The 24,951-nt window shown below is 40.9% G+C and overlaps 1 protein-coding gene across 1 annotated transcript in view; it reads right to left on the bottom strand.

Moving 5' to 3' along the window:
- Positions 1–10,805: 10,805 nt before the first annotated feature.
- Positions 10,806–24,951, bottom strand: part of tafa3a (TAFA chemokine like family member 3a) — a 112,258-nt gene continuing 98,112 nt past the window's right edge. Inside the window, exons 3-5 of the mRNA XM_066666098.1 lie at positions 22,450–22,599; positions 17,165–17,289; positions 10,806–11,553 (exon numbers count right to left, since the gene is read on the bottom strand). Coding sequence (XP_066522195.1) covers positions 11,542–11,553; positions 17,165–17,289; positions 22,450–22,599 — 287 coding nt within the window. The 3' untranslated portion in view covers positions 10,806–11,541. The remainder of the gene's footprint in view (positions 11,554–17,164; positions 17,290–22,449; positions 22,600–24,951) is intronic.

Here is a 24,951-nt window from a genome sequence, read left to right as displayed (position 1 = left end):
ATGATTCCATGTAGGTTTCGGACCCTCCGCGACCCTGAACTGGATAAGTGGTTACAGATAATGAATGAATGATTTAATTAATAATAATATTAAAACAGAAAGTATCATGCCTTGGAAGTAGGGTCTCTCCTGAGGAAGCTTGATAATGAGGATAGTGAAGAACGAGACTGTTCACCTTACCTGCCAACTCATCAGCCTTGCTATCAGTGTACTGACCCACCTCAAGGAAACTTGCCCATTAGGCAAAATTGGCTCCCACCACAAGAAGCTATTTACTGGAAAATAAATAAATAAATAAATGCACACACATCAAGAAACGGGGCCAAGGAGAAAGAAGTTGTTAGGAAGCCATCAAATAGTCATTCTGTGTGCCTCATGTCTCTCTCTCTCCCCCGCTCCCTGTCTTACGCTCTCTCTCTCTCACCCAGAGAACAGATAGGTATCAACTCATTCCGCCACAAGCTCCCATTAACCTGCTCACAGGTTGCAAAGAAAGAAAGCTGTCCTTTTTTCCCTCTATCTTCTCTCTCCCTCTCTCTCTCTCTCTCTCCTTATTCGCTCGCTCACTCCCCATCTGTCTCGGTAAGAATCACAAAAGATAATTTCCTTTTCAAATGACTGCGGCCCCCACGGCTGACCCCTGGGCATTGAGGTAATGCAGAGCGGGCGAGAGAGAGAATGAGGCTCCGAGGCAGACTTCCTCTGGCTCCGTGGCCCTGAGAAACCCCACATAACACCGCATTCATTAGAGCAAGAAATAAGGCTGATAAGGAAGAATAGAGGCACTGCCAGCCAGACACAGGACAGCAGCATTTAGAGACGTCGCCAGCATTTTTGTCCACAAACAATACGTGACAAGCAGCCATTGCACAATGTGTTGCAAGGACACATTATTTTTGCACTCCTTGTTCTTTTGCCTCCTTTTTTTTTAATTTGGGCATTAGTGTCATCCCAGACGACGCTACTTTTTTGTTGGAATTAAAACAGAAAGCAAGACAAACAAAAAAAAAATACAGTTTTACAATTAAAACACAAAAAAAAAAAAAAAACTTTGCAGGTCCTCTGCGGAATAAGTGCAGAGGCATTTTGCATTAGTTAGCATGAGAAAAGGTTTAATCCTCTGAAAGCACGAGATGTGACTTCTTTCTTCAGTGTCAGAATAAATAGCATAACCCACTGCAGACAGACGAGGAGCAGAGAGTCGACTGGAGATGCTAAACTTTCAGATTATTAATCTTAGTATTATGCGCGGGTGGGAAATATTTGGTTACTAATACTGTTAGAAGACTTTGGAAGACTTGTACTCTAATAGTTTGTAAGTAAATATTTGGACTCTATTTCAGGCTGCAAATATAATGTCACTGCCACACAGCCCCTGAGGCTCCTGGTTTTGGTCCTTATCACTGGTCACTGTCAGTGTGGAGATTTGTGTGTTCTATCCACGTCTGCAACCCAGCTGCTTGAGGTTGCACTAGTCAGTGTACTCTAGTGCCAGTCCCAAGCCTGGGTGGAATGAGAGGGCTGTGCAGATCAGTGGATCCAATTTGACGACTCCTTATAAGAGCACCCATAATGGAACAACAGTTTTACTCAGTTAAGTAGACTCTTTACTTCTCATGTTTGTAACCTCAACAACCATGAGATATTAGCCTTCTTTAAGATTTATGCAGTTCATTTTTGTGCAAAGACCAGCACTCCTCAACATGGAGATTTTGTGAAAGATATAGCATTAAACCAATGCCACCACTGTTGTAAACATGCATGCTGGCCTCTTACAGCAGTGAACCAGCCTGTAAAGAGAGATGCTATCTTTAAAGCAATACTAGGTCAAATTTTGTATTTTTGCTCCTGGGCTCCCTCTACAGTTGCAGAGTGTAATTCAATTTTACAGAACTGCAGACTTTGGTCCTGCCATCCTCCAACAATTATATAGTGTAGTTTCTTCAGTGCTGAGCCCAGACTAGCAATGGCAGATGCTTTATTCTGTATAAATTACAGGTAAATGGGGCCTCACAATGATTTAAAAACTGTAATTTCAAGGTAAAAGCACTACCTATCGTTCTTAAGACATGACGATGCATTTTAAAGGTGGAAGAAAGTTCTGACTGGCTATAAGGGTTTTGTGGTGGATATTTGGGAGCATGCTGTTTGAATTTTTTAATAATTAACAAAATAGTTGTAAGACTAATTGATGTTTGTGCTGTATCACTAGTTCTAGTTCACTAATTCCTTCATATATTAGCCTCTAGATATATGGCTATGGGTCAAGATTTGTAGAGCTCTGCAATTCATATTAATAGTGTGAGATATATATGTAAAATGCATGCTGGGTTTTGTAGAAGATAAAAATACAAAATCATGAACAGTGTCAAAACAATAAGTCTTGGGGAGGCAAGTCTGAAATAACTGCACAACCTCACTCAAAGTTACATTCTTTTTAAGAAAAATGCATACCTTTTAATTCAGCTTGTACTTATATGGTATTCCTCATCTTAGATCTTACACTTAGGTTGACTCCATACATCCACTTTTCACACAGCACTAATACTTTCACTTTTCTGTGAGCTTCTATATCGCTTTCCCACCCCCCGCTAATGTTCTCTTGGTGTAGGTTACAGTGAAGGTGCCTGAAACTCTGCCCTTTCCAAAAAAGTAAATAAACACACCGCTGAAAGGTAGAAACATATGACAAAGCAGTGCTCAGATGAAGCCCAAACTAGTTTATGATATCCAATTCCCAGATTCCTGGATATGGAATTGCGAGTGGCACACAATTAGATCACAACGCTGGCAAACTTTTTTTTTTTTTTTACTTTCATCCGCCTTCTAGTTCCTCTCAAGTGTTCTCCAGATTCAATGCTCTTCTTTATTACGCTCCGTCAGGTTTTATTATGAAGTGGGAAAATCTAATTTGCTTCTGTGTATCTGACAGTATTTCAGACTAATTCATGTTGTCAAGGTGCAGCCTCAACAAACCCAGCAGATGGTGTTTGCTGAAAACGGGCCTCTGCTTGTTGCCCACGAACCGCTTAAAGGCCACCGCAGCCAGCAGAACCTATTCCTCATCAGCGCTCTCAGTACTCTCCATTTCCCTCTCGCCTCTCTCGCTTCCCACATCCTCACACCTCCACTGCATTGACTCTAATGCCACAAGACAAAACTATACAGTCTGAGTGCACTTCATGCCAGGTCTATAAAGAATGCTTGCAGAGAACAGATAAACAGTAGTCCATTAGAAATCTACTGATGTAGCCTATTAAAAGAATGGAAATTGTCAGCTTTGACATACACAAAAAGCTAAGGCTCAAATTCTTTGCCATGACGAAATAAGATTCAATACATAGAGAAGTTGAACTTGACCAGCAGCCAAATGATAGATGCTAAGACATTGTGCTAGTGCCGTGAGCATAGAACATTCCATTAGCTAACACTCACTCCCATGTTCAGTCTTCAAAATAATAGGCTGACGTCATGTAAAAAGCCAGCATTGGATTGGTGCCATCTCTATTAAAGATATTAACTGAACATAAGGATATTACATGAGACTCGAGGCAAACTTCATTTCGTTTTTTGAAGATCACTTAGTATTCCTCTCCTTAGAGCTTCGATGTTGGCATTGAGGCAATAGCGGGGCATGGAGGGGCTTGATGAAAAGAAAGTGTTTAATATTAATGCAATATTGCACACATAAAGGTGAATCACTGAAGGTTTGCGCTGGAACACTAATGGGGTTATGGAGAGCACGGAGGTTAATTCTTCTATCCAAATCTAGATTTACATCATTGTTTGTAGATTAAAAAGGCCTTTCCTGGGAACGGACTACTTGTGTTTGCCCTCTCCTCCGAGGAGAGTCTGAATGTACGGCTGTCTGATTAATCTTAATGAATTATGCAAATAGACTTTATCTCCAGCGATTTCAGAATGTTTCTGTATTGTTTTATTAATGCACTTTTGAATTGCTTCATACAATCGCAAATCTCTCTCTCTCTCTCTTTTCACTGCTTAGCTGCCTTTCGTTATTCAGGCCCCTATTCCTTTATTAAAAAACCGCAGTGGTCTCTGGCGAATTGTGCGCACGAATAAGAAATTAGTCATTTAATGTAATTTAATGACTTTTAACCAAACAAGACCGCAGTGTAGATTGCTAACAGTAACTCCCCCTTCCCCTCCCTCTCACCAACTACATCCCCAGGGCCTGATCTTTGGGAGCATGTCTCCTTAATTTCTACTTAATTAATTACGTTCGTTATCAGGACTACCCTGTGGTGAGAGCACAGTTTCAATTACAGGAGGAAAATTGACATAACAAAACATAAAAGGCCCTGACTAATGCTCTGTTAGCGGCACCTGTCTGTTGGAGGCCCTGGAAGCTGCGGTCATTGATGGAGAGCGTCAATTTTACTGGACGATGAGCTCCTTTGAAGTCAGCATTGCAGGTGTTTCAGCTCACTTGAGCATTAGCCGTTCAGCATTCCTGCAGTAAGTGACTCATTAAAAGAGGAATTATCAAAGCCTTTCTTTACTATTGTGAATGTTTATCTTCAAAGCTTGCTGTCAAAAAGAAGACCACTACCCGCTCAAGCAGCATTCCTTATCTCCGTGAAAAGCCGCATACCATACGGAAATGTGAGCATAATAGGATTGAGCTGATGATGTGGGTAGGGCTGCGTTAGATATGGAAATAGATGAGTTAATTAGAAACATAAAAATACATAGGTTCCAATGAATTATATTATCTCCTTCTTCAAGTATCCTTCAAAACACATCAATATGTAATTGGCCTGTAAGATGACAGCTGGTGCAATTTAATCAGGGCGTCCAAGGATTATGAAACAGGCACCTTATAGCATTAATCCTAATGTGTAATTTTATATTCAAAGCATTATTCTGATATGCTTATCAATGTGTTAGCGTGGAGGAAAATGCCAGCAGATGACACTTGTATCTGAGCCATACACAGCCCTGAAATGTGCTATTGTATAGCCATCCTGGAGTGGCCTGAATTGGCCCTTATGGACACATTTCAAGCTCATTTTCTATGAACGTGGTTTAGCGAAGATGACAAGCCTCCCACTCTAATGTAGAGGACATGACGGGCCAGTTCAGTCCAGTCAGTTTTAAAAAAGGAACAGCACAGTCCACTGAGAATCGTTTTGAATGGCGTATATGAAAATGGCTTCTGTCAAACCTAGGGCTGGGCAATATGGCAGATTGAGAACATTGTGATGATGCAAGACTTTTTCATGGTATTAAAGTATCATCATACTTAATATTTCTGTGTTCAGATACTTTAGAACTCACAAAGCAGAAAATTCATAAAATATCATCAAATATTAATATAGTTCTATGTATTCAACATTGCACTGACTGTACTGCTCTAAATCTAATTAAACAGCATGAATTATGAGTTCTTTGTTGTTGCACGGTGCTTATGAAGTACTAATGAAATATGTGACATGCCAAGAAATGTGTTTTTTAAAATAAACTCCAATTTATCAAGAGTCACACCATATAAACATAACCATAAACAAAAATATTTTAAAGCTCATAAATGTTGTCATTAGTCCACTGAAATATGACTATTCACAGTACTGTGCAAGTGAGACACCACATTTAAATAATTTATGGGTTGGTTATTCAATTTCAGAAAATATTTCTCAGAAGATTAAATTTAATCCACTTGCACAAGGAAAGGGAAATTAAAGAAAATTTTTAAACATTAATAAAAGATATAAAGAACAATCACACTCCATAGGTTTTGTCTATCTTTTCACTGTGGAAGTCTGATAACACTATGGGTCTGAAAGAATGTTGCGTTGTTAAGAAGCAGTTACTAAGACAAAGACACAAAAGAAGAACATTTGCAAAGAGGTGGTGTAGATGGGCTGGAGCTGCATCTTTGCCTCCCTCCTCTCTGTATAATAATATATTCACGTTGCTAGTGTGTTCAGTGTTAGTTCTGTACCCTGTCATAGTGCTTTGTAATATGCTGCTCGGTGTATGCAGTTCAGTGTTTTTGCTCACAGCTCAACACATGGACAAAGGTTATATTCCTGTTCTGCTTCATATATTCTTTATATTCCTTTCAAGACTGCTGCTTCACCCAGGCACATAAAATCCAACAGCAGTTTTAAAAGTCAGCCAACAGAACAGAAAAATGTTTGGCCCCAGAATCCAAATCTCAGTGTCACTGAATGACTTTTGGATCACTTCAATCTGAAAGGCCAATTTATGCTTCTGCGTCAAAACAATGCCATATGAATGCTGCAGTCACTGTGTACACTTAGCCATACTCTACGCTGTAGCCAATAATGTAAATGATGATGTTGATGCAGATTGTACCAAATGTGATCGGACCACATATATGACAAATATGGAACAAGTTGAGAAAAAATGAACAGAAATATGAAATGTGAACTCGGTTTGGGTGTCACACTGTGTATGAAGAGGTGGAAGAACTTGAAGGACAAATATGATCACTATGAGGAGCAGGGACACAGTGTGTTTCTTTCAATTTCTGTCTGATACAAATGTGTGTAGTCCTGTAAATAATCCATTCAATAGATGAATGTAAAACAGGTAAATGCCTGTGTCTGATTCCATTCCTAAATGGCTGGGAAAAACAGTAGTCTGATCAGGAGCCTATTGTACAACAGCATATTAATTCATTCATTCCTTATCTGTAACCACTTATCCAATTCAGTGTCGCGGTGGGTCCAGAGCCTACCTGGAATCACTGGGCGCAAGGCGGGAATACACCCTGGAGGGTGCGCCAGTCCTTCACAGGGCAACACAGACACACACTCACTCACACACTCACACCTACGGACACTTTTGAGTAGCCAATCCACCTACCAACGTGTGTTTTTGGACTGTGGGAGGAAACACCCAGAGCACCCGGAGGAAACACACGCAGACATGGGGAGAACACACCAACTCTTCACAGACAGTCACCCGGAGCGGGAATCGAAACCACAACCTCCCGGTCCCTGGAGCTGTGTGACTGCGACACTTCCTGCTGCGCCACCGTGCCACCTTCAACAGCATATTATTACTGGCTATTATTGCTCTTGCAGTATGTAACAATCTGTGCATTTCTTTAGTCCTCCTCCCGTCCACCAGGTTTTAACTGCACTTTTTATGTCCAAAGGCTTTGTGTCATCTGCAATGGGATTGGAATCCATTATATCTTGCAGAATGCTGCAGGATATTATGTCGCCCTCCTGCCTCTTCTTAAGAACATGTCATGTAAGCTTTAAATTTTAAAGTAATTAAAACCACAAGCACATCATCTGCAATACTGTTGCTCGTCTCAATCAGACTGGACTCATGATGCTTTTTGTCATTGCAATGCCAAGAAATGTCATTGCATACTAAGTAATGCTCCACACATGTGTGTAATTTTAGACCTGATTATATATAGTATTCATTTTCATGAGATACTTGTCTAGGGTTTGTATATAAACACTTCAGTTTTAGTCTATTATCAGGATAAATGTAACTGACTGGTGAAAAGTTTTGCATGTCAACGCTGCCTGTGTTGTCTTTAGTCTTCCCCGATGTCCCCTGCCCAGCCACTGATGGATGTGATGGTCAGTGTGCTCTTACTTTCAGCCCAATGCTGGGGTGGAATGGGAGATTTGTGTCAAGAAAGGCATCCAACCGGTTAAATGTGGTGCAGGTTAAATGTGCAGATTGCTTAATGTGTTGTGGAGACCCTTCATTAGAACAGCTGAAAATGAACAACACCAATGTTTGCTGTTGATGCTTCTTCATGACTGAAAGAGTGAATGAATACAGAGTGGTCTCTGACTTTGGCACAGTGCTGTACCCAGTATAAGCAAGCTGATACTTACCTGTAATCGCTGAGTAACTTGGTATATATATCCAATCAAGTGTTAGCTTCAATCAGTCCCTCTATTTATTCCAGACAAATACTTCAGTCTGTCAGGCACCTGTTATACAGTCCAGCAAACATAACTGAAGGGACCTTATTCAGAGGAAAACATTATTACTATTTCCCTTAGACCTATGGCTCATTTGGATGCTAATAGTGAACTCAAAACTGATGGCACGTCCCCGGAGGTGTTTTTGGCGAGTGTGGGGAAGATCTTAAGTGGTATCTCTTCTTCAAATCAAAATTGAGACAAATATGACATGTAGCAAACTTGATTAGAAAACAGCATAGACACATATTACATACCCAAGCCATGTGCACTAGGCTCCCTAAGACCCACAATTACATGACACATTGTGTATGAACATAATCTATCCGCAGGGTCTCAGAAATGACAGGGAAGGTAAGATGCTACTTTATAAACATGGAATATGCTAATCTCCCTTTACATAAATCTCTCTCTCCACTTTGAACGTTATCCCTCTCATCTGGTGGAGGACCAGCAAGGGTCATGGAGAACATATTGTGGCACAGCACATCTTATTCATACCTTCCATAACTGCTCTTTTGATAGTGTTTTCTCTCTCATCAACAGGACATCATCCACCAACACAAATATAATCGTAATGCGAGACTTTGTCTTCTTCCAGAAAATAAACTGAAATAAACTGGCGCTCAGTAGGGTGGCACAACCTCATTCAAAATCGGCTGGAATAAAAACACCGCTCAGGCTGGCTTCCCTTTAAATGCCTCATGAATTGCATTAAACCTGGCATTTTCCCTGTGCTTTCTCTCTCTCTCTCTCACACACACACACGCTGGCATCCCTCCATCCCAACCTTTTGTGCTGTGTCCGTATTCTAAATATCCCCATTGCCATTCAGATGCAGCAGATAGTGCTTCAGCCATGGCAGTCATTGTGTGGCGTGCGGTAAAAGCGGGAAAACAAGCAGGTTCCCCCACCTGTGTGTGCGCCTGGAAACCTGCAGACCCAATCCCCCTCACAGCTTCCTCCACAGGCTCCTGAGACGGCTCCACATGCAGATAAGGAGAGCAGGAATGATAATGCACTGAAACTTTCACATTCTGCAAACACACACACACTCTCTCACTCACCCCCCCCCCCCCCCAAAAAAAAAGCAGCCCTGTGATGTGGGGAGGTTGCTGTGTGTCCACCCCTGGCTCAGACGGATTAAGGCTCAGAGATACCCAGTGTGGCAGGGGACAGTTAATCTCCCTGTCCCCCCCACAAGAGCAGCATCTTCCTCTCTCTCCCCTGCCTCTGTCTCCTGCCTGAGACCACTCATCTATTCTCCACAGCCGGGGATATATTATAGTTGCTAATCCTATTGTTGATGTCTTTACTATGCATCCAGAATATGATGTCATTAAAACGTGTTAATTTTGGCTATTTCGCTTGATTTGTTGTGCTGACAACTTCAAGGGCAAATTAACGAGTGGTGCATGGGAGCTTGAACGGAGCCAACACTTACAACCTCTTAGCATTTCTGTCTGAGTACAAATGGAAGGTGCCCAGGTGAATCTCCGCATCACCTCACACACCTACGCCTATATTTCCACATCAACAATTAAATAAGCAGTGCTCTCCGCTAATGACACATCCCTTCAGCACCAAGCCTGCTCTTGTGTCTGTGGTTTAGCTAAACACATTAGCGCATTAGCATGTCATTATTACCGTTCCCGCACCTGAACATTATGTTTATGGCATGTTGAGGGGTAGCATTTGTGTCACTGGCTCCTCTCAGCGAATGACATGTTGACTTACCTTTTGAGCGCTCCTCTTTGTTCCACCGTTGGTAATTCTAATGGTAAATTAGCCAGGAAAAAAAAGTCACTGGCAAATGGTATTATGCTAATAGCCTTACCTCTGCCTTACACAATTCAAGCTGAAGTGTTCCATGATAGCTGCATAAGCACTTTAGGTGTCGTAGACTGAATACTGATAACGCAGTGAGTCTGCATAGAGCACCCCCTACAAAAGAATATGCACCAGTCTTGCTGGGAACATTAGCATAATTTTGTGATCATCTTGACAGTTAAATGACATTTATTACAGCAAATAAAAAAACACTAGCAGATCCAGGTCCTGATTTACTTAGCCCTTTGCACCAGTGTCAACCTTGAATGTGATGCACTGTGCTCGATTAACATTTGAGCAACTTGTGGCAGCTGCTTTTGTGTAAGTTTGTGTTAGCTTCTTCAAAGTCATGTTGTTCGGCGACTTTCTTTAACAATGACAGCAGCTGTAGGAGTTAGACAGAGACATGAACTATAACCAGGAGCTGAAAGTATAATCATCATCAGAATGACATACTGCAAAATATTATGTGGAAGCAATATATGCATGCAATCTGTTACTGTATCCCAAACTCTTTCTTAGAGAGTAAAATAGAGTTAAAGCAACACTAAGTAGAAGTAGTATTCTTACCTTAAAATTACATCTTCAAAATCACAGTGATGCTCCACTCTACTGTAATAGGGAGAAAAGTGACTTTGTTGTTGCTCTTCCTGGTCCCATTAAATCAGGACAGTGCTGTAAATGTGAATTACACTCTGTAATTGTAGGGGGAGCCCAGGAGCAAAAGGTACCTAATCTTACATAGTGTTCCTTGAAATGTTCCTTTCATTATTTTACTAACTTGTTGACAGGTCTAATCTAATCAGCCTTTTAAACCATGCTTCTCAGTTAGTGAGAAGGGCTATGCATCAAAGTTGTGTTGTGTAAGTATGTACCTCTTGCCCTAAAAGTTGCTATGCATCATAAGTCAACGAGGCAGAACAAACCACATTTGGAAACTGTTTTTGTTTCCACATCTCAAATATACACTGCATGGTTGTTTGGTATCACCTTTAAAATTCTTTCAAATTGTCGGTGGTTTCCCATAGAGATACTTTTATTTGAGATAATACTTACACTTTTACTCAATAGCGGTCACCAAGGTTTAAAAACAAACAGCAATTCTGTGGTTGCAAATTTATACTAATTTCCAACGGTGCAGTGAAGCCACCGCCAAACTCCAACCACTGTCACCATGGTTTTAGACTTCGTCTTATCTTAATATATATACTTTTTTCTTTCGATGGCACAGGTTCATTTCAAAACACAAACTCTGGGATCATCCTTAAAATTAAACACCTCACAAAGATAAAAAAAAAAAATCTTCCCAAAAAAGAAGAAAGAAATTGGCATCAAAGGATGGAGAACTGAACACAAGTGCCTCTGGAACACATACACTTCAAGCGCGGTCAGTGAACTTTTCAAGTCCACTGTGGTTTCAAAAATAAGAAAAAAGGAGAAAAAAAGTAATCCATAGTTCTGGAGTGTGTCACTCACTGGATCTCTGGATGAATCCGTATCTTGGTTTTGTAGTCAATCTCAGTGTCTTGCGGAATACATATTTTACACAATGGATGTTCTCGTCCGATAGCTATAAAACATGGATGGAAGTTTGGAAGGCTGACCATGGAAGGCAAAAGGAGTTTTTTTTGAGTGTTTCCATTTATAAGCATGTCAGTAATCCACTGAAGTCCAAATATGTGATTTCCACTGTCCTCAAGCAGTCTTAGCTCCATCTAAGTTATGAGAAGAAAAGACACAGAGTCCTGAATATCCTGATCCCAGACTATCGTGTGACCTGGAAAAGAAGTGCTCATGTTATCGCAAGAATGACAATCCAGACATTCTTACAATTTTCAATTGTCAAGGGCCTTCCCTAAAATTCATACAGTTTTGTCCACAAAGGTAACATGTTCCTCGTTCATGTACCCAGTCATTTTATATCATCATTTCCCAGACTCTAGTATTGAACATGCTGAATTTGGTATGCCGCTTTTCCACTGCATGGAACCTACACAGCTCTACTTGACTCGGCACGGCTCTTTTGCTTTTCCACTGGCCAAATCTGAACGAACTGTGGCGTGGAGCAGTGTTCAGTCCAAAAAACAAAAACAACACGTGAATACATGATGAGTAAACAGCACCTAACTTTACCGCTGCCGTTGTTGTGGTTTTCAAAGCCAGCGATTCCTGCTAGAGATGTCACTGGCTCTATTTTGCGTGGGAGCCCTGCCATTGGAAAAGCGACAAGCTTTAAGCAAGCCGAGCTGGGCCGTGTGGAGTCGAGTCGTGTAGAGCCAGACCCATGTGGTGGAAAAGCACTATTTGTGTGCTGATATACGGATATTAGCTCTATTTAGATTGGTTGCCCTGTGGTGTGCCTCATTCAGAAAGCTAATCAGGTTGAAACAGCCCTTGTAACTTCATCATGAATGGCTGGGGTTAATGGGCTGCAGGCTGAGAATGCATTTTTATAAAATCACCAGAATAATCAATGGCTGATTTTGCAGATTTCTGAGTTCTAATCCCGTATAGACCATATGGACTGGGAAGTTAATGGAATGTTTTGAAACTTTAAAAGTAATGATAAAATATATCAAACCTGGTTATTTCTGTTTTGAATGGCCTGGTTCTGTAAGTCTAACACTGGATTTTGAGTTATGAGCCGGCCTCTGTGTTCCCACTACAAAATATTTACAATTTTACAAAAAAAGATTTAAAGTCACTTCTAACACGACTTTTTCTGGGTTCTCACCTGAGCTCTGCTCATTATTTAGAGGCGTAAGTGCTCCTGTTAAAAAGCTCTGGGAGGCAGGAGGTGTTATTGCTGAGGTTAACTCCTGCTCACACCCCCTCTCTGCGTCAGCACCTATCAGTCTCATTAACGGCACCAGCTCTCACTTCAGTGGTCATGCTCTGAAATAGCACTGTGTAGAGAGAAGGGAGGGGATGTGTGAGCTCTACTGGGCTTAAGGGGGCTCCAGGGGGCATGTGGGGCTCTGTGGGCGGGTCTGGTCTTGCTCCAGCATCGTGACACACTCTGACTGAGGCTCTGGTCACGTCTCGTGGGCGCTGGACAAGGCCCGACCGCTTGGCTGCTCAGGGAAGCCCAGTGTAATCTACACCTTCAGGTCAGTGGAGGCAAGAGACCAGGGGGCATGCTGACAAGGTGGGAGATGCCTGGGTCACTTCCTCCTTCTCTTCCACTGCCCAGTGCTTTGCCGCCTCACTGCTGTGGGGCCATCACGGCACTCTGGCAGTGATACAAAACATGAGCCAGCCAAGTTCACACTGTGCTTGGTGCTGTATGGCAGCACTCGTTTTGTGTGCATATAGTGAATGAGAAAAAAGCTTGCATGAAAGAGTTCGAAATCCTCTAGTCAAGCTACATGTCTTGCAGATATTCAAAGTGAAAATACTCTATGAGGTACTTATAGACAGATGAGTCTATAAGATAAAGACAAAAAGAAATACAGGAGTTCAGCTAAAACAGAGATTCAAAATGAGAATTAAAAACATGCTAAAAATATATTGATACAATAATATTAATGTGGAAAAATGTGCAAAATACGGGTAGAAAATCTAATCTATAAAAGAGAAAGAGATCTAATACATCTTTAAAAAAAATAAACTTCACATAAGATATTTCACATATATTCATTCATTTAATTAAGAGGGAGCTTATTTCTATTTCTAGTTTGTAAAATAAACATAAACCGAGGGGCCCAGTAAAATTGCCTGCGGTAGTTTACTGATGTCACCTCGGCAATATTTACAGGTTGTAAAGACACTTAATAATAACTATTCTTCAGCCATTTACGGTTATCCAAAGTTTTTGCTTAATTTGGTCCCACTGATTAGTCGTCTTCAATACCACCCATTTCTAACTCCCCTCTGACCTCACACATTGACACTAGATTAGAGCTGAGCCAACGCTGCCTCTGAGCCATGAGGCCAGACCACTGATTCTTTTCAAACTGCTGCTGATGAAATGGCACTGAGCAGTATAGCCCATGGTAAGAGAATGCTAACTCCCCAGATCCCTCACATCATCTGACAGACTCTGGTGGCCAGTGATGAGAGAAGAGAGCACTGAGCAATGGCTGAGGCATTAACTGCATTCAAACCTGCTCTCTCCAGGTGATATGGCCAACGCTGAGACTACTGTGCTACTTGGGAGCCTATTTATTTATGTTTCTAATATGTTAAATTTAGCAGTATATGAGGGATCCAATAAAGGCTTAAGGGGTCTGTGGAGAATTGTCTGCAGTAGTTTGCTAATGTCACCATGGCAACATTTACAGGTTTTAATGCTTTTTAAGATTTGTAACTATTCTTTACCTTATGTTCTTGCTTAACACAAATGACACGTAGCTGCTTTTACACAGCATTCATTTTGTTGCTTTATAGATGTAAGGTCGAGACATTTCTGTTTGGCTTGTTTAGCTTGCATAACACTTCACACTTAAATGATGGACAGCATCAATAAGCCCTGTAGTAAAATCCTCCTATCCTGTCTCGCAGTGCCGACCTCAGGTAGAACTTTCGGACAGGGAGAAAATCTATAGCAAAAGTGTTTTAACTGTGGCCTTGAGGTACTAAAGCACTTTATGAAGGCTGTAAAAACAAAATCACGAGAAACCAAGGTCAAATACCATTCCACTGCATACTTTTTGAAGCCATTCATGTTTAAAATCACTGATGATTTAAAGCAATTGCAATCATTATCACGCCCCTGACGGCATGGTCTGATTAGACCAAAATAAACCAATCAGAGGCTCCAATCATGTCGCCATGGTGACTCATGTGGGATTCCTCGCCACTGCCGTATTCAGGAAACGTATGAGAACAGTGGCCCAGAGGGCTCCCAAATCAAAAGCAGCCAGGTTTGAGAGGAGCTCCCAGCACCTCAGAGGTCTGCCTGTGGTTGACGTGAGCGCGCTAGCATGAATTATTAAGGCGGCTAAAATAAAAAAAAAAGGGCTGCCTCACGCAGGCCCCTCTGTCCTATGAATAATGGAGGAGCCGGCTCAAGTGCAGGCATCTGATGAGTCAAACTCCTCAGCCTGATGGATGGCTACGAGCCCAGTGTGTCAGCGTTACATACACACACAGACATACATACACCTGCACAAAGAAACTCCCAGAATACACACACAGACATGTATGCTTGTAAACAGGCTCACTCACACTCTCTCTCACACATACTGACAAAAAGAAGGCGATAATCCACATTAGCCCATAGAAACACACCCCGGCCTACCGTGACATTACGGAATATTATGCCACTCTGTGTGTTTACAGTGACATTTCCTGACCTTCCCTTTTGCAGACAAAGCTTGTCAGAGCTGGGAGATTTTAGATTTTAAAGGCAGAGCTGAATACACACATCTGTCTGCCCTGTTAACAAGCACAAATCATCTGGGTCACAGACCAACTTCCCATATCCACATTCAGGTCTTTTAAGATTGAAGGGGCATGAAACAATCTGATAACAATCTGTATAACCCTTACATCTACAGCCTCTATGACCTAGCAACCTTTTCTGTCACCTCCATTATCTTTACAAATATGTTTCAGGTAATGCATTTCAAATAAGATTACATTGTTATTCAAGAAAATAGCTTTGGCATATGCCTCTCCAACCACTGATCATTTTTCAGCAGCACATAAATTACACAGTACTCCATCAGTAATGATCAGCATGACTTTTTTATGTTGTTGTTTTTTTTTTATGCCCATACCACTTATTTAGTAATGACCATAATAACAGCCATTTGCGATGTTCAAATCTACTACACTAAGAATATCTGAGGCAAATAGCCTGTTTTCTTTACAACCAGCAAATCGACTAGATTCAGCATAAGCTTATGAGCGGATGACAACTATGGGCAACACCAACATCTAAAATATATTTAACTTTCCATTGGGGAAATATCTGTTATGCTGTCTAATCTTGAACCTGTAGTGAAAAACAGAGATCCACATCCATTTTATTCACTGAGAGTATATTAAAGGTTTTTGCAGGGAGTTTTTTGCCTTAAAATGTGTATTGTACTCCATTATTAATACAATGAACTTTACTAAAGTGACAGAAATGATCACAAATGGCACTGCAGCAAAAACACAATATCCAGACAAAAGCTTTTCATAAATATTAAGAGTGTTGTTCAGTGCTGCAGACAGAGTGACCTACAAGCCAAATGCCACTGAAGAAACTCAAGAAAATGTACTTTAGAGAAAGGGGTTATGTTAAATTGCACATTTTGTCCCCCAAACAATGTGGTGTGTTCTACTTTTCCATGCGCACTATTATTTTCTGTAAGGCAAATATGCTTTTTCTTGGAACAGATGTAAAATAACAGAGTAGACTGGATCTGATCTCATTTCTGACCTCAGCAGAATGGCAGAGCTGCTGCCCCAACTGGGTCACCAGTGAACATCCTGAGCAAATATTAATATCTCTGAAGGAACACATACTTTATGGTGGGAGTGCATATCTGTGTTATATTACCAAACAAATAAAAAAAAGTAATTATTTTACAGGAACTATTACAATAACGTATTAAATATTTGTATTTGAAAAAGAACTGTGATCCTGTAGTTACACCTATTGTTGATTTTCTTTCTTTTTTTTTTTTTTTTTTTTTAATGTTAACATGTTTTCTACACAGGGGCCAAATTTAAATATAGGATTTCTGTAATTTCTCAACATTTTTGACATTTTAGCTTACTAAGTGATGAACTTTGTTGAAAGTAAAGGAATTTGGCCTGCTTTCCACATATTTTAATAAATCAAACATTCCATACAGTTTATATATCATAATAATGTAAAATATATACACCACACTGGGGCCTAAAAATACATGTATGTATTTCAGTTGTTTAATATAATATATTTTGTGGCTTTGTTTCTCTATTTAAGTTATATATTCAATTATTCATGTTATCTATTAAAATTATATATCTATGTTCTTACATAAACAGTTTTATATTTAAATGAGCTGTTCATTCAATACATAAACAATAAATAAATAGTTGTGTGTAATGTAATATACAAAATACATATACAAAAATCCAGATTTATTTTTCTGTCTTTCCACAGAGTAAACAGTACTTGAAATCATATAATGTAACTCTTCTTGTAAGTGATGTAAATTATGTGAACTTTAGAATTTTTGTGACCCCACACTTGCAAGAATGATGTTTTCCATGCCCAAAATAACCCTAATAATTATTATATTATGGGTGGTTATATTTTAAGGTCATAACGACATATGTCTGAGTAGTTGGTGCATCCCTGTGAGTGTGAGGCAGCACTTGTCTGATGTACTACTGGTATTATGAGTCATAAAGGGAATAGTGGGTACATAAGGTTCGGTAACTCTCTCTCTCTCTCTCTCTCTCACCCTGGTTGTCTTCACTTTGTTCCCGGAGCTGCAGCTCCACCCTTTCAGATCCGGCAACACCTTACATTCTTCTCCCTCCATACATGGCTGCATCTGGCACCACCACTTCTGGGCTACTATAGACGCTAAAGAGAGAGAGAAAAAGAGAAGGAGATAAAGAGATAAATTCTCCCCCACACACATACACAAACTTTATTGTTTTCTCCTTCCATTTGCAAGTGTTGTTTGGCTCACCAACTCCCTACAATCATAAAGCTGCTTGGGAGGTTTTGGGGGTGGGGTGGGGGGGGGACTCTCCCATACGTCTCTCTCTCTCTCACACAAAAACAAAAGTGAGTGTATGTGTTTGTGTGTGTGGACACGGGTAAGAGAGGACAGAAACATCACCAATCACCCCATATCCAATAGTTTGAAGGATAAGGCAATAAAGATTGAGAGGGAGAGAAAATCCTATAAAATTTCAGCCGCACTCACTGCCAGAAGAAATAAAACTCACAACACACACTCTCCTTCTCTCTCTCTCTCTCTCTCTCTCTGTATCAGAGCGGGTAAGAGTGGGACGGTGGTGGGGTGTTTGATTGGATGCTGATGGCTGGAATCCATCACTGGTTTGCTGCTGGTTTTCAGGAACGTGGCAAAGGTCCGTGTCAGGAAGAAGTGAACCGAGGTGAGGGAATGATCATAGTGGTGTGGGCTAAGAGGGTGGATGCAAGGGAAGTTGAACCCAGGGCTTAAGCCACGAAAGCTAATACAAAGTACAGAAGTGTGGACAGTAGGTCAAGGTTCTGCAGCTGTGCCTCCTAAAATCCTTTAAAAACCCATGAATTTTTTATGTTTTTGGAGCAGATCCAAAAAGAACTAACATTCCAGCAACAATCTGTCCACATTGCTCTTTCAGACCTGTTAGCATCTTCTACAATACATTTCACAAAGTATGGAGATATCTATTCTGTTGAGTGATTTCAACTACTTTAAAGTGCCCCCATTACAACACAAGCATGCAACTGTGCATCGAGGCTTTGTATAGCGTCCATAGTCAAGCAGTGCTAATAGAATCGTTGCTAGATGGGTTTAAACACCCTGCATTGGGCTGATTAATGGAGCATTATTCAATACATTTGTGATCCAGAACTATTTATCTAACACCAGTGTCTGACCTGAGCATTAAATTGGCTGAATGAAGACAAAATTTGGTGTTGGTGTTTAGTGGAGGCTGTTAGTGCAGAAGAGGTCATACAGAATGTAAAAGAAAAAATGGATGTGTAAACACACAAACACACACACACACACACACACACACACACACACACACACGAACAAGTTATTGTTTTGTTGCAGTTCCTCAGGCTAAAATATTTTGGGGCATTTACATCACTAGTGAAAAAGAATATTCTACATTAAGCATTAAACTGGTTACAACTTTCTCAAAGAGTGGTGAACACAACAACTTGCAAGATGGAGTTTTATGGCCCCACTTTTATCATTTCGACCATAATTTGGGACACTTCAGTGTCTACTGAACTGCTAAGGTAATAACCGCTGACTGTTGAGGTAATAATCGTTATCTCCTCTCATTCTTTACGTGACATTCAACAACATGTCATAAATGATGGGAGCAACTCTGGAGTTTTCTTCAGGCAGTCATTTTGTTTTATTGCTTTTTTTATATGTAAAACCCATATAATTCAGTCAATTTCTTAAAGCTCTCTCACAATATTGAATTTCCACAAATATTTTTCCATTCACTGTGTTGTGAATTTCATCATTTCTAGTTATCTAAATTGGAGCTCTCTGTCCTGATGCTTCTACGTCTTACTTGATCTACCCATTTCTATTCCTTTTATAGTCCTCTCATTTTGATTTTATTGACACTAAATTTTTTACCACTCTGAAAAGGTGATTCAACATTGAGTGATTTCACAATATTTTCCTGTTTATCTCATTTGGAAAAAAAAACTTGTATTTAAATAATTCAATGAAGTAGTTTAATGCTCTGTGAAGGACTGGCGCCCCCTCTGGTGTGTTTCTACCTTGCGACTGGTGATTCCAGGTAGGCTCCGGACCAGTGGCGGATGCTGGTCTTTCAAGGAGGGGAAGCTCAGTTTCGGCCTACATCATAAAATGTGTCGGTTTATTTATACATAAATTCTACCCTCCGTTCCTTTTCAAGAAAATGATCTGTGACCCTGTCGTACCAACAAGGCGTCTTTTCCAGGGACTTGACTAGTGTCCTCTCAATGGCCAGCAGAGCTAGGCTGCTTAAACGGCCTTGGCCCATGTGAAGTGTGTCCACCTGTGATGCCATGGATCTCTACACCAAAGGATCGCTGATTCGTTCATTTTGTTGTCAATCAAAAAGGGATTCAGTCTCAGACAAATCATCCAATCATCATGCAGAAGCTGAGCGTCCGAGCCAGCCGAGGCCAGCCCACTGCCCCATAGACTCCCAGAGATGCTGAGCGTCCGATGGGCGGGACAAAGCCCAGCATTTATCCAATGGCTCGTCTCGTTTCGCTGCACTTCGCTGCTTCGCTATTGAACTCCGTGGACGCTAAGCGTCCTCACTGTTTAAAGCAATGCAGCTCCGGGAATGATTGAGAGGAAGCCGCATCTTTACCAGTGATAAGAAGCTGATTCTGAACAAAAGTTGAGCACGTCGTAGTGCACATTTATTCAATGACATGTACACACAACAGTATATATTTTATCACTTATTTTTTGACATTTTAGAGGAAGCTGAGCTTCTCTTAGAGCAATCGCCACTGCTCCGGACCCACCATCCGAACAGGATAAGCGCTTCCAGATAATGAATGAATGAACAAATTAATCAATAATTAGTTTAAGTTATGTTTAAAGCCAGATTTATCAGTTTTTTAAAAAAACATGTCTGTTATTAATGTTGAAACCCGATTACTATCTGATGTAATATGTAAATCAGGTTCTTCCAGGGAACAAGCGTGTGTCCTCCCCTGCTTTGGTGTGTTTGTGTTGGGAGGAGTTTTGATTGTGGAATGTATCTTGGAGGGACCAATTCATTTACACTTCCATAACATCTGGCTAAATATATTATTTAATTTAATATATGGCTGAATATATGATTCTAAACGTGTCTCAGGTGTGTTTACACCTGTGTTTTTCATGTGGATAATCTCTTTGTGGAAATAATCCTGAGGCTGAAGACTCATCAAACAACCTGGGTCTGTGAGTATAGTTCATCTCTAGTTCTTGCTCATAATACACAACATGGCAACCTAGTACATAACTGTAACACCATATCTTTTTGCCACCATTTTTATGAGTCATAAAGACTGTTATACCACTTTTAGACATGCACATGCATCTCATAAAAAAGACACACTTTTATCCTATATCAAAACTGTCTGTTCTGAGAGGGGTTTTCTGGCTCTGTCCATATACTCCAAAGCTCTGTAGGAGGCAGGAGGCCAGAGGAGAGCCCTGAGCCTGTCAGATATATTACAGAGCAGAAAAGAAGATCAGGATCGATTGACCCGTCCAGAGAGAGAGCCTGTTGACATGTTATTAGACAAGCAGGCTGTGGCGCGCTCCAGTGTGCAGGAGGATGATGGTGTCATGTCGAAATGGCTCTCCACAGTGGAGTGACAGGCGAGAGAGATGAGATGGAGGTAGAGATGGGTGGCTCCAGTTTGATGGGCAGAGAGCGTCTGGAGCACGTTGCCAAAATTTAAGTCCCACGTCATTTCAATTATGCGGCTTTAAACACGAGCGATTCCATTTCGACCACTGACTTGATGGAGACAGAGATTTAGGTCAGTGCACACACTGCATGTATTGTCTTCCATCCTACTGCACACATAACAATATAAACACAGAGACTCTGCAGAATAACAGAAAATCACTGACTACTATTAACGCCTTGAGGGCAAATGATTTGGGGTATTTTATTCAGAGTTCTTATTCTCACACATGTAAAACTTATCATCTTTCTTTCACATGAACAGACATTTGTAGATAAGAAAGCCACATCCCATCTTCATTTCTACTTAGTCCAAATTCAGGGTCGCAGTGAGGAAAGGGCTCACGTTATATTATTTGGTTCAATATCCATACTAGTGCAAGTAAAATGAACTCATTCCTGTCTTCTTAGTCTCTGGTTCATTTTGAGTTATAAGTGTAAAAGTGGCCATAAAGAGATTCATAAAGGTGAAACTGAGCTCCTTTTGCTTTTTCGGAATGGAATGTAGCTCACCCCATGCAGGCATTTCCATTGTTTCTTATGAGGTGCAGTGAAATTCTTTGCCACTTGAAGTTCTGTCATTAGGTCATTTTTTCACAGGATGCACATTTTTGAACATAAATTGAACTTCAAAATTCCATGTTGCATTTGCTGTGCATAGTCCTGGGGCAAGTGAATTGATTACTATTATTTCATATTTTTGGACATGTATTTGCTTTGCCTTTGACACTGAAAATGTGACTAATTTTGATCATTCTAAATTATTCTTAATTGAAAGGACCACAGTGATCAAAGTGGATGTGTTAAAGCAGGAAAACACTAAACAGTCTTCAGCAGAACAGCTAATTACAGACTTCCCTGATAGCAGACACATTAGGACTTAATCTGTGCCAAAAGTGGCTAGTGTTGTGTGGACAGGCCAACTGTCATGAGTCAGGCTCGACTAGGGCACATGTTGTGTGGCCCAGACGTGGGCCAAATGTCAGTTTGGTCCCAGAGTTGGTCCACAACACATCTGACATCTGGCCCATACAATGTGGATTTGTGGCTGAGCTGAGGCATCCAGATTCACCATGAGTTATTCAAGGCCAAATGGGGCCATAAGAGAATGCCAGATGTGGTCCACTTTAGGTCCATCAGCAAAAACATTTGTTTTGTTTTATGCTAGTGAATGAATCATATTGTGCTGTGACCAGGTTTGATTTACACTTCTTCAGAACTTCTCAGAAATGTGTGTGTTCAGATGTTTTTCATTTTACCCCACAGTATTATTTTGTAAAATTAGTATTACAAAAGTACACTTGGTGTCAGTAAGAAATCAGTATGTGGTATAAGTGCTGAAGTCAGAATTCTGGTATTGTGACATTCCTAGACATTGGTGGTCCTGACCATGCTTGGAGTGAGCTAGTGCATCGGCCAAAAAAGTAATATTATTTGTTTGCCATAGTAAAAAAAAAAAAGAAAGAAAAAAAATTGAAGCCCCAAGCTTACATTCAACCCACATTCTCAGAAAATAATCATTTTTCACATCAAAACAATGGCAGAGCAATAAAAGAAAAGGCAGTCCTACCGTCCACACAGGAGGGGGCTGCTCGAGTGGTCCCGGCGACCTGCCCGGGGAAGCAGGAGCACTTGACAGTTTGGGAGCGCTCTTCGATTTTGTTCTTGTTACAGCAGCGGTGCGCCGCTATGACCTCACAGGTTCCTGCCTTGACGTGCACTGCAGAAACACAACAAGGACACGAAGCCCATTAAAAGCAGGCAGCTGTTTAAACCTCAGGTAGCACACACACACACACACACACACACACACACACACACACACAAGCACGCACGCACAGCAAAACCTGCACTTTTATGTCCACTTCCAATTCTGCTTCTGCTTCTGATTCACTGACTGCAGCAGAAACAAATAACATCACAAGGGCAAGAGGGACAATCTAATTAATGTGAAGGAGAAAAGCTGCAGGATGGCTCCTTTATGTCACAAACGAAACAATTTTATTTCATGACTTTCATGAACACATGGTTAAGATCTGAGTGTCTTAATTAGCTATTTCTGAGCACAGCAGATAATTGATATTCTATAAACCCAATGCTCATGATTGGGTGCAATGTGGGTTTTTTTAGAGCTCATTCAGGTTCTCCAAAGAGGTATAAAGGTGCATTTTCAAGCATATGAAAGGCATTATTTACACATTCACACATCATTTGGAGGTGTAGATCTGGGAATGAAGAAAAGAAAAAAAAAAGCTTTTTTTTCTCCAAAGTTTTAGTGTTCCTTTCAAATCAGCCTTAATTACATTGCTAAAGATTTTCAATTTGGGACTTGGGTTGAAAATTGATTGAAAAAGGGGCCTCCATCTTCCCATTAGCAGGCCAATCTGAAAATCTCATCAACAACATTAAAAACATTTTGCTTCCAATCAATAAGGAGCCATTCACACGCACACAAAAGGGCCCGTCATGCAGAGGGCCGATCGCTCGCTGGAGAAAGAAAACAGAGATTTAGCGATGTGGGCGTGTGCGGGTGAAGGTCTCAGCTCTTTCTGTGATTATCTCTCAGCCCAGAGCCCGCGCCGACTGAAACGCAATTTGGAAAGTTTGAGCAGCCGTTGACTGAATATTCAAAGTTTGTTTTAGGTGAATAAAAGTTGGGGGGTGGGGAGAGGAAAGGTGCAGCTGTTACGTTGCTATTGTTGATATTGAGGTGGATCAAAGGGACCTCAAACAATTATAGCGTCTGTAAGCCAGCTTAGCAGGAAAATCAATGACTGTGGAAAAATAACAAAAGAGTCTCTATCCCTAATCGAATAGTTAAGGTGTGCTTGGCTTTGGGAGTGTGGGTTCTGGCATGATTTCACTTCTTGGCACACTTTCACTAAGCTCAGAATGGACATGGAGAGAGCTGGCCGTGGATCTGTTCTCCCCCTGCTGTGAGAGAGCCTTCCTCTGGACAAGTTCATTCATTAAACCACAGGGACAGACTCAACGGAGCTGAAAAAACAGCAAGAACTACTGATTAAACCATAGCCCTTTCACCAAGGTTACAACACAGTCCATCCCAACTACATCTGCAGGGTGTGTGTGTGTGTGTGTGTACGATGGTAGGGGAAAAGGATAGAGATGCACCTCAGCAATCAGCAAACCCGTTCTAATCATCTCTCCAAGATACAGCGACAATCTACCGGAATATCAGCTGGCACATAAAATCCAAAAATCATATTTGGCCTCGCTTGGTGATAAATCTCCATGACCTTTATTAAGAGAACATCCAGTCTTTCCCCAAACATCTGTGCAAAATCTCTAGGACATCTGTGATCAATAGATTTCACTAAAGACACAGAGGCTGGTCAGGGAACATCTGCCTCAGTCCAGGGAGCGCTCTGAGCCCTGAGTCCTCAGCCCTGCAACCTGCTCACTGAGCTGGGTGCTAATGCTTATGTGGCCCGACGCTGGGCTCGGACATGCAGGAAATCAATGCCTCTCAGGTCCTCGACTCAGCTCCACAATCACATTCATTGATCACTGATTGATAAATGTTTTATCATTACTGCAGGCTATTAGGAGGAAAGAGAGCTGTTGTGGGCAGTTGTTATGACCAGGGGCAGCATTGTCCTTGAATACATTTATCTCTTTGAATAAGACAAGAGCAGGTCTGATAGTGGGATTATGTCACAGTTTTAATAAGTTTATTAAACATGACCGGCATCAGTGACCAAGTGCCCACTTCAAAACTCTCAGGATGTAGAAATATCACAAATTCTAAACACTCTATTAACAGTACAACCAATACAACACGTTCAGTTCTTAACAAGAGTAACTTGCACTTTACTGTAGGTCCTAATTAATGACAAATTAATGACATTAATAACAAAAAAGTGGTACATAAACACTACATAATATTTTTTAGCTTCAAAGTAAAGCTTTAAAAATGCTGTGATGCTTCACTGACCTGTATTAGGGAGAACAGAGCCTCAGTCTTTGCTGCTACGGGTTCAGCACTGCAGAAACAGCACTATGTAACTTCTGAAGGTGGCCAGGAAACTCTTGTGAACAATGACCTACAGTG

This window comes from Hoplias malabaricus, chromosome 3, assembly GCF_029633855.1.
Source record: "Hoplias malabaricus isolate fHopMal1 chromosome 3, fHopMal1.hap1, whole genome shotgun sequence".
NCBI classification, from domain to species: Eukaryota; Metazoa; Chordata; class Actinopteri; order Characiformes; family Erythrinidae; genus Hoplias; species Hoplias malabaricus.
This window is presented reverse-complemented; position numbering and strand designations above follow the sequence as displayed.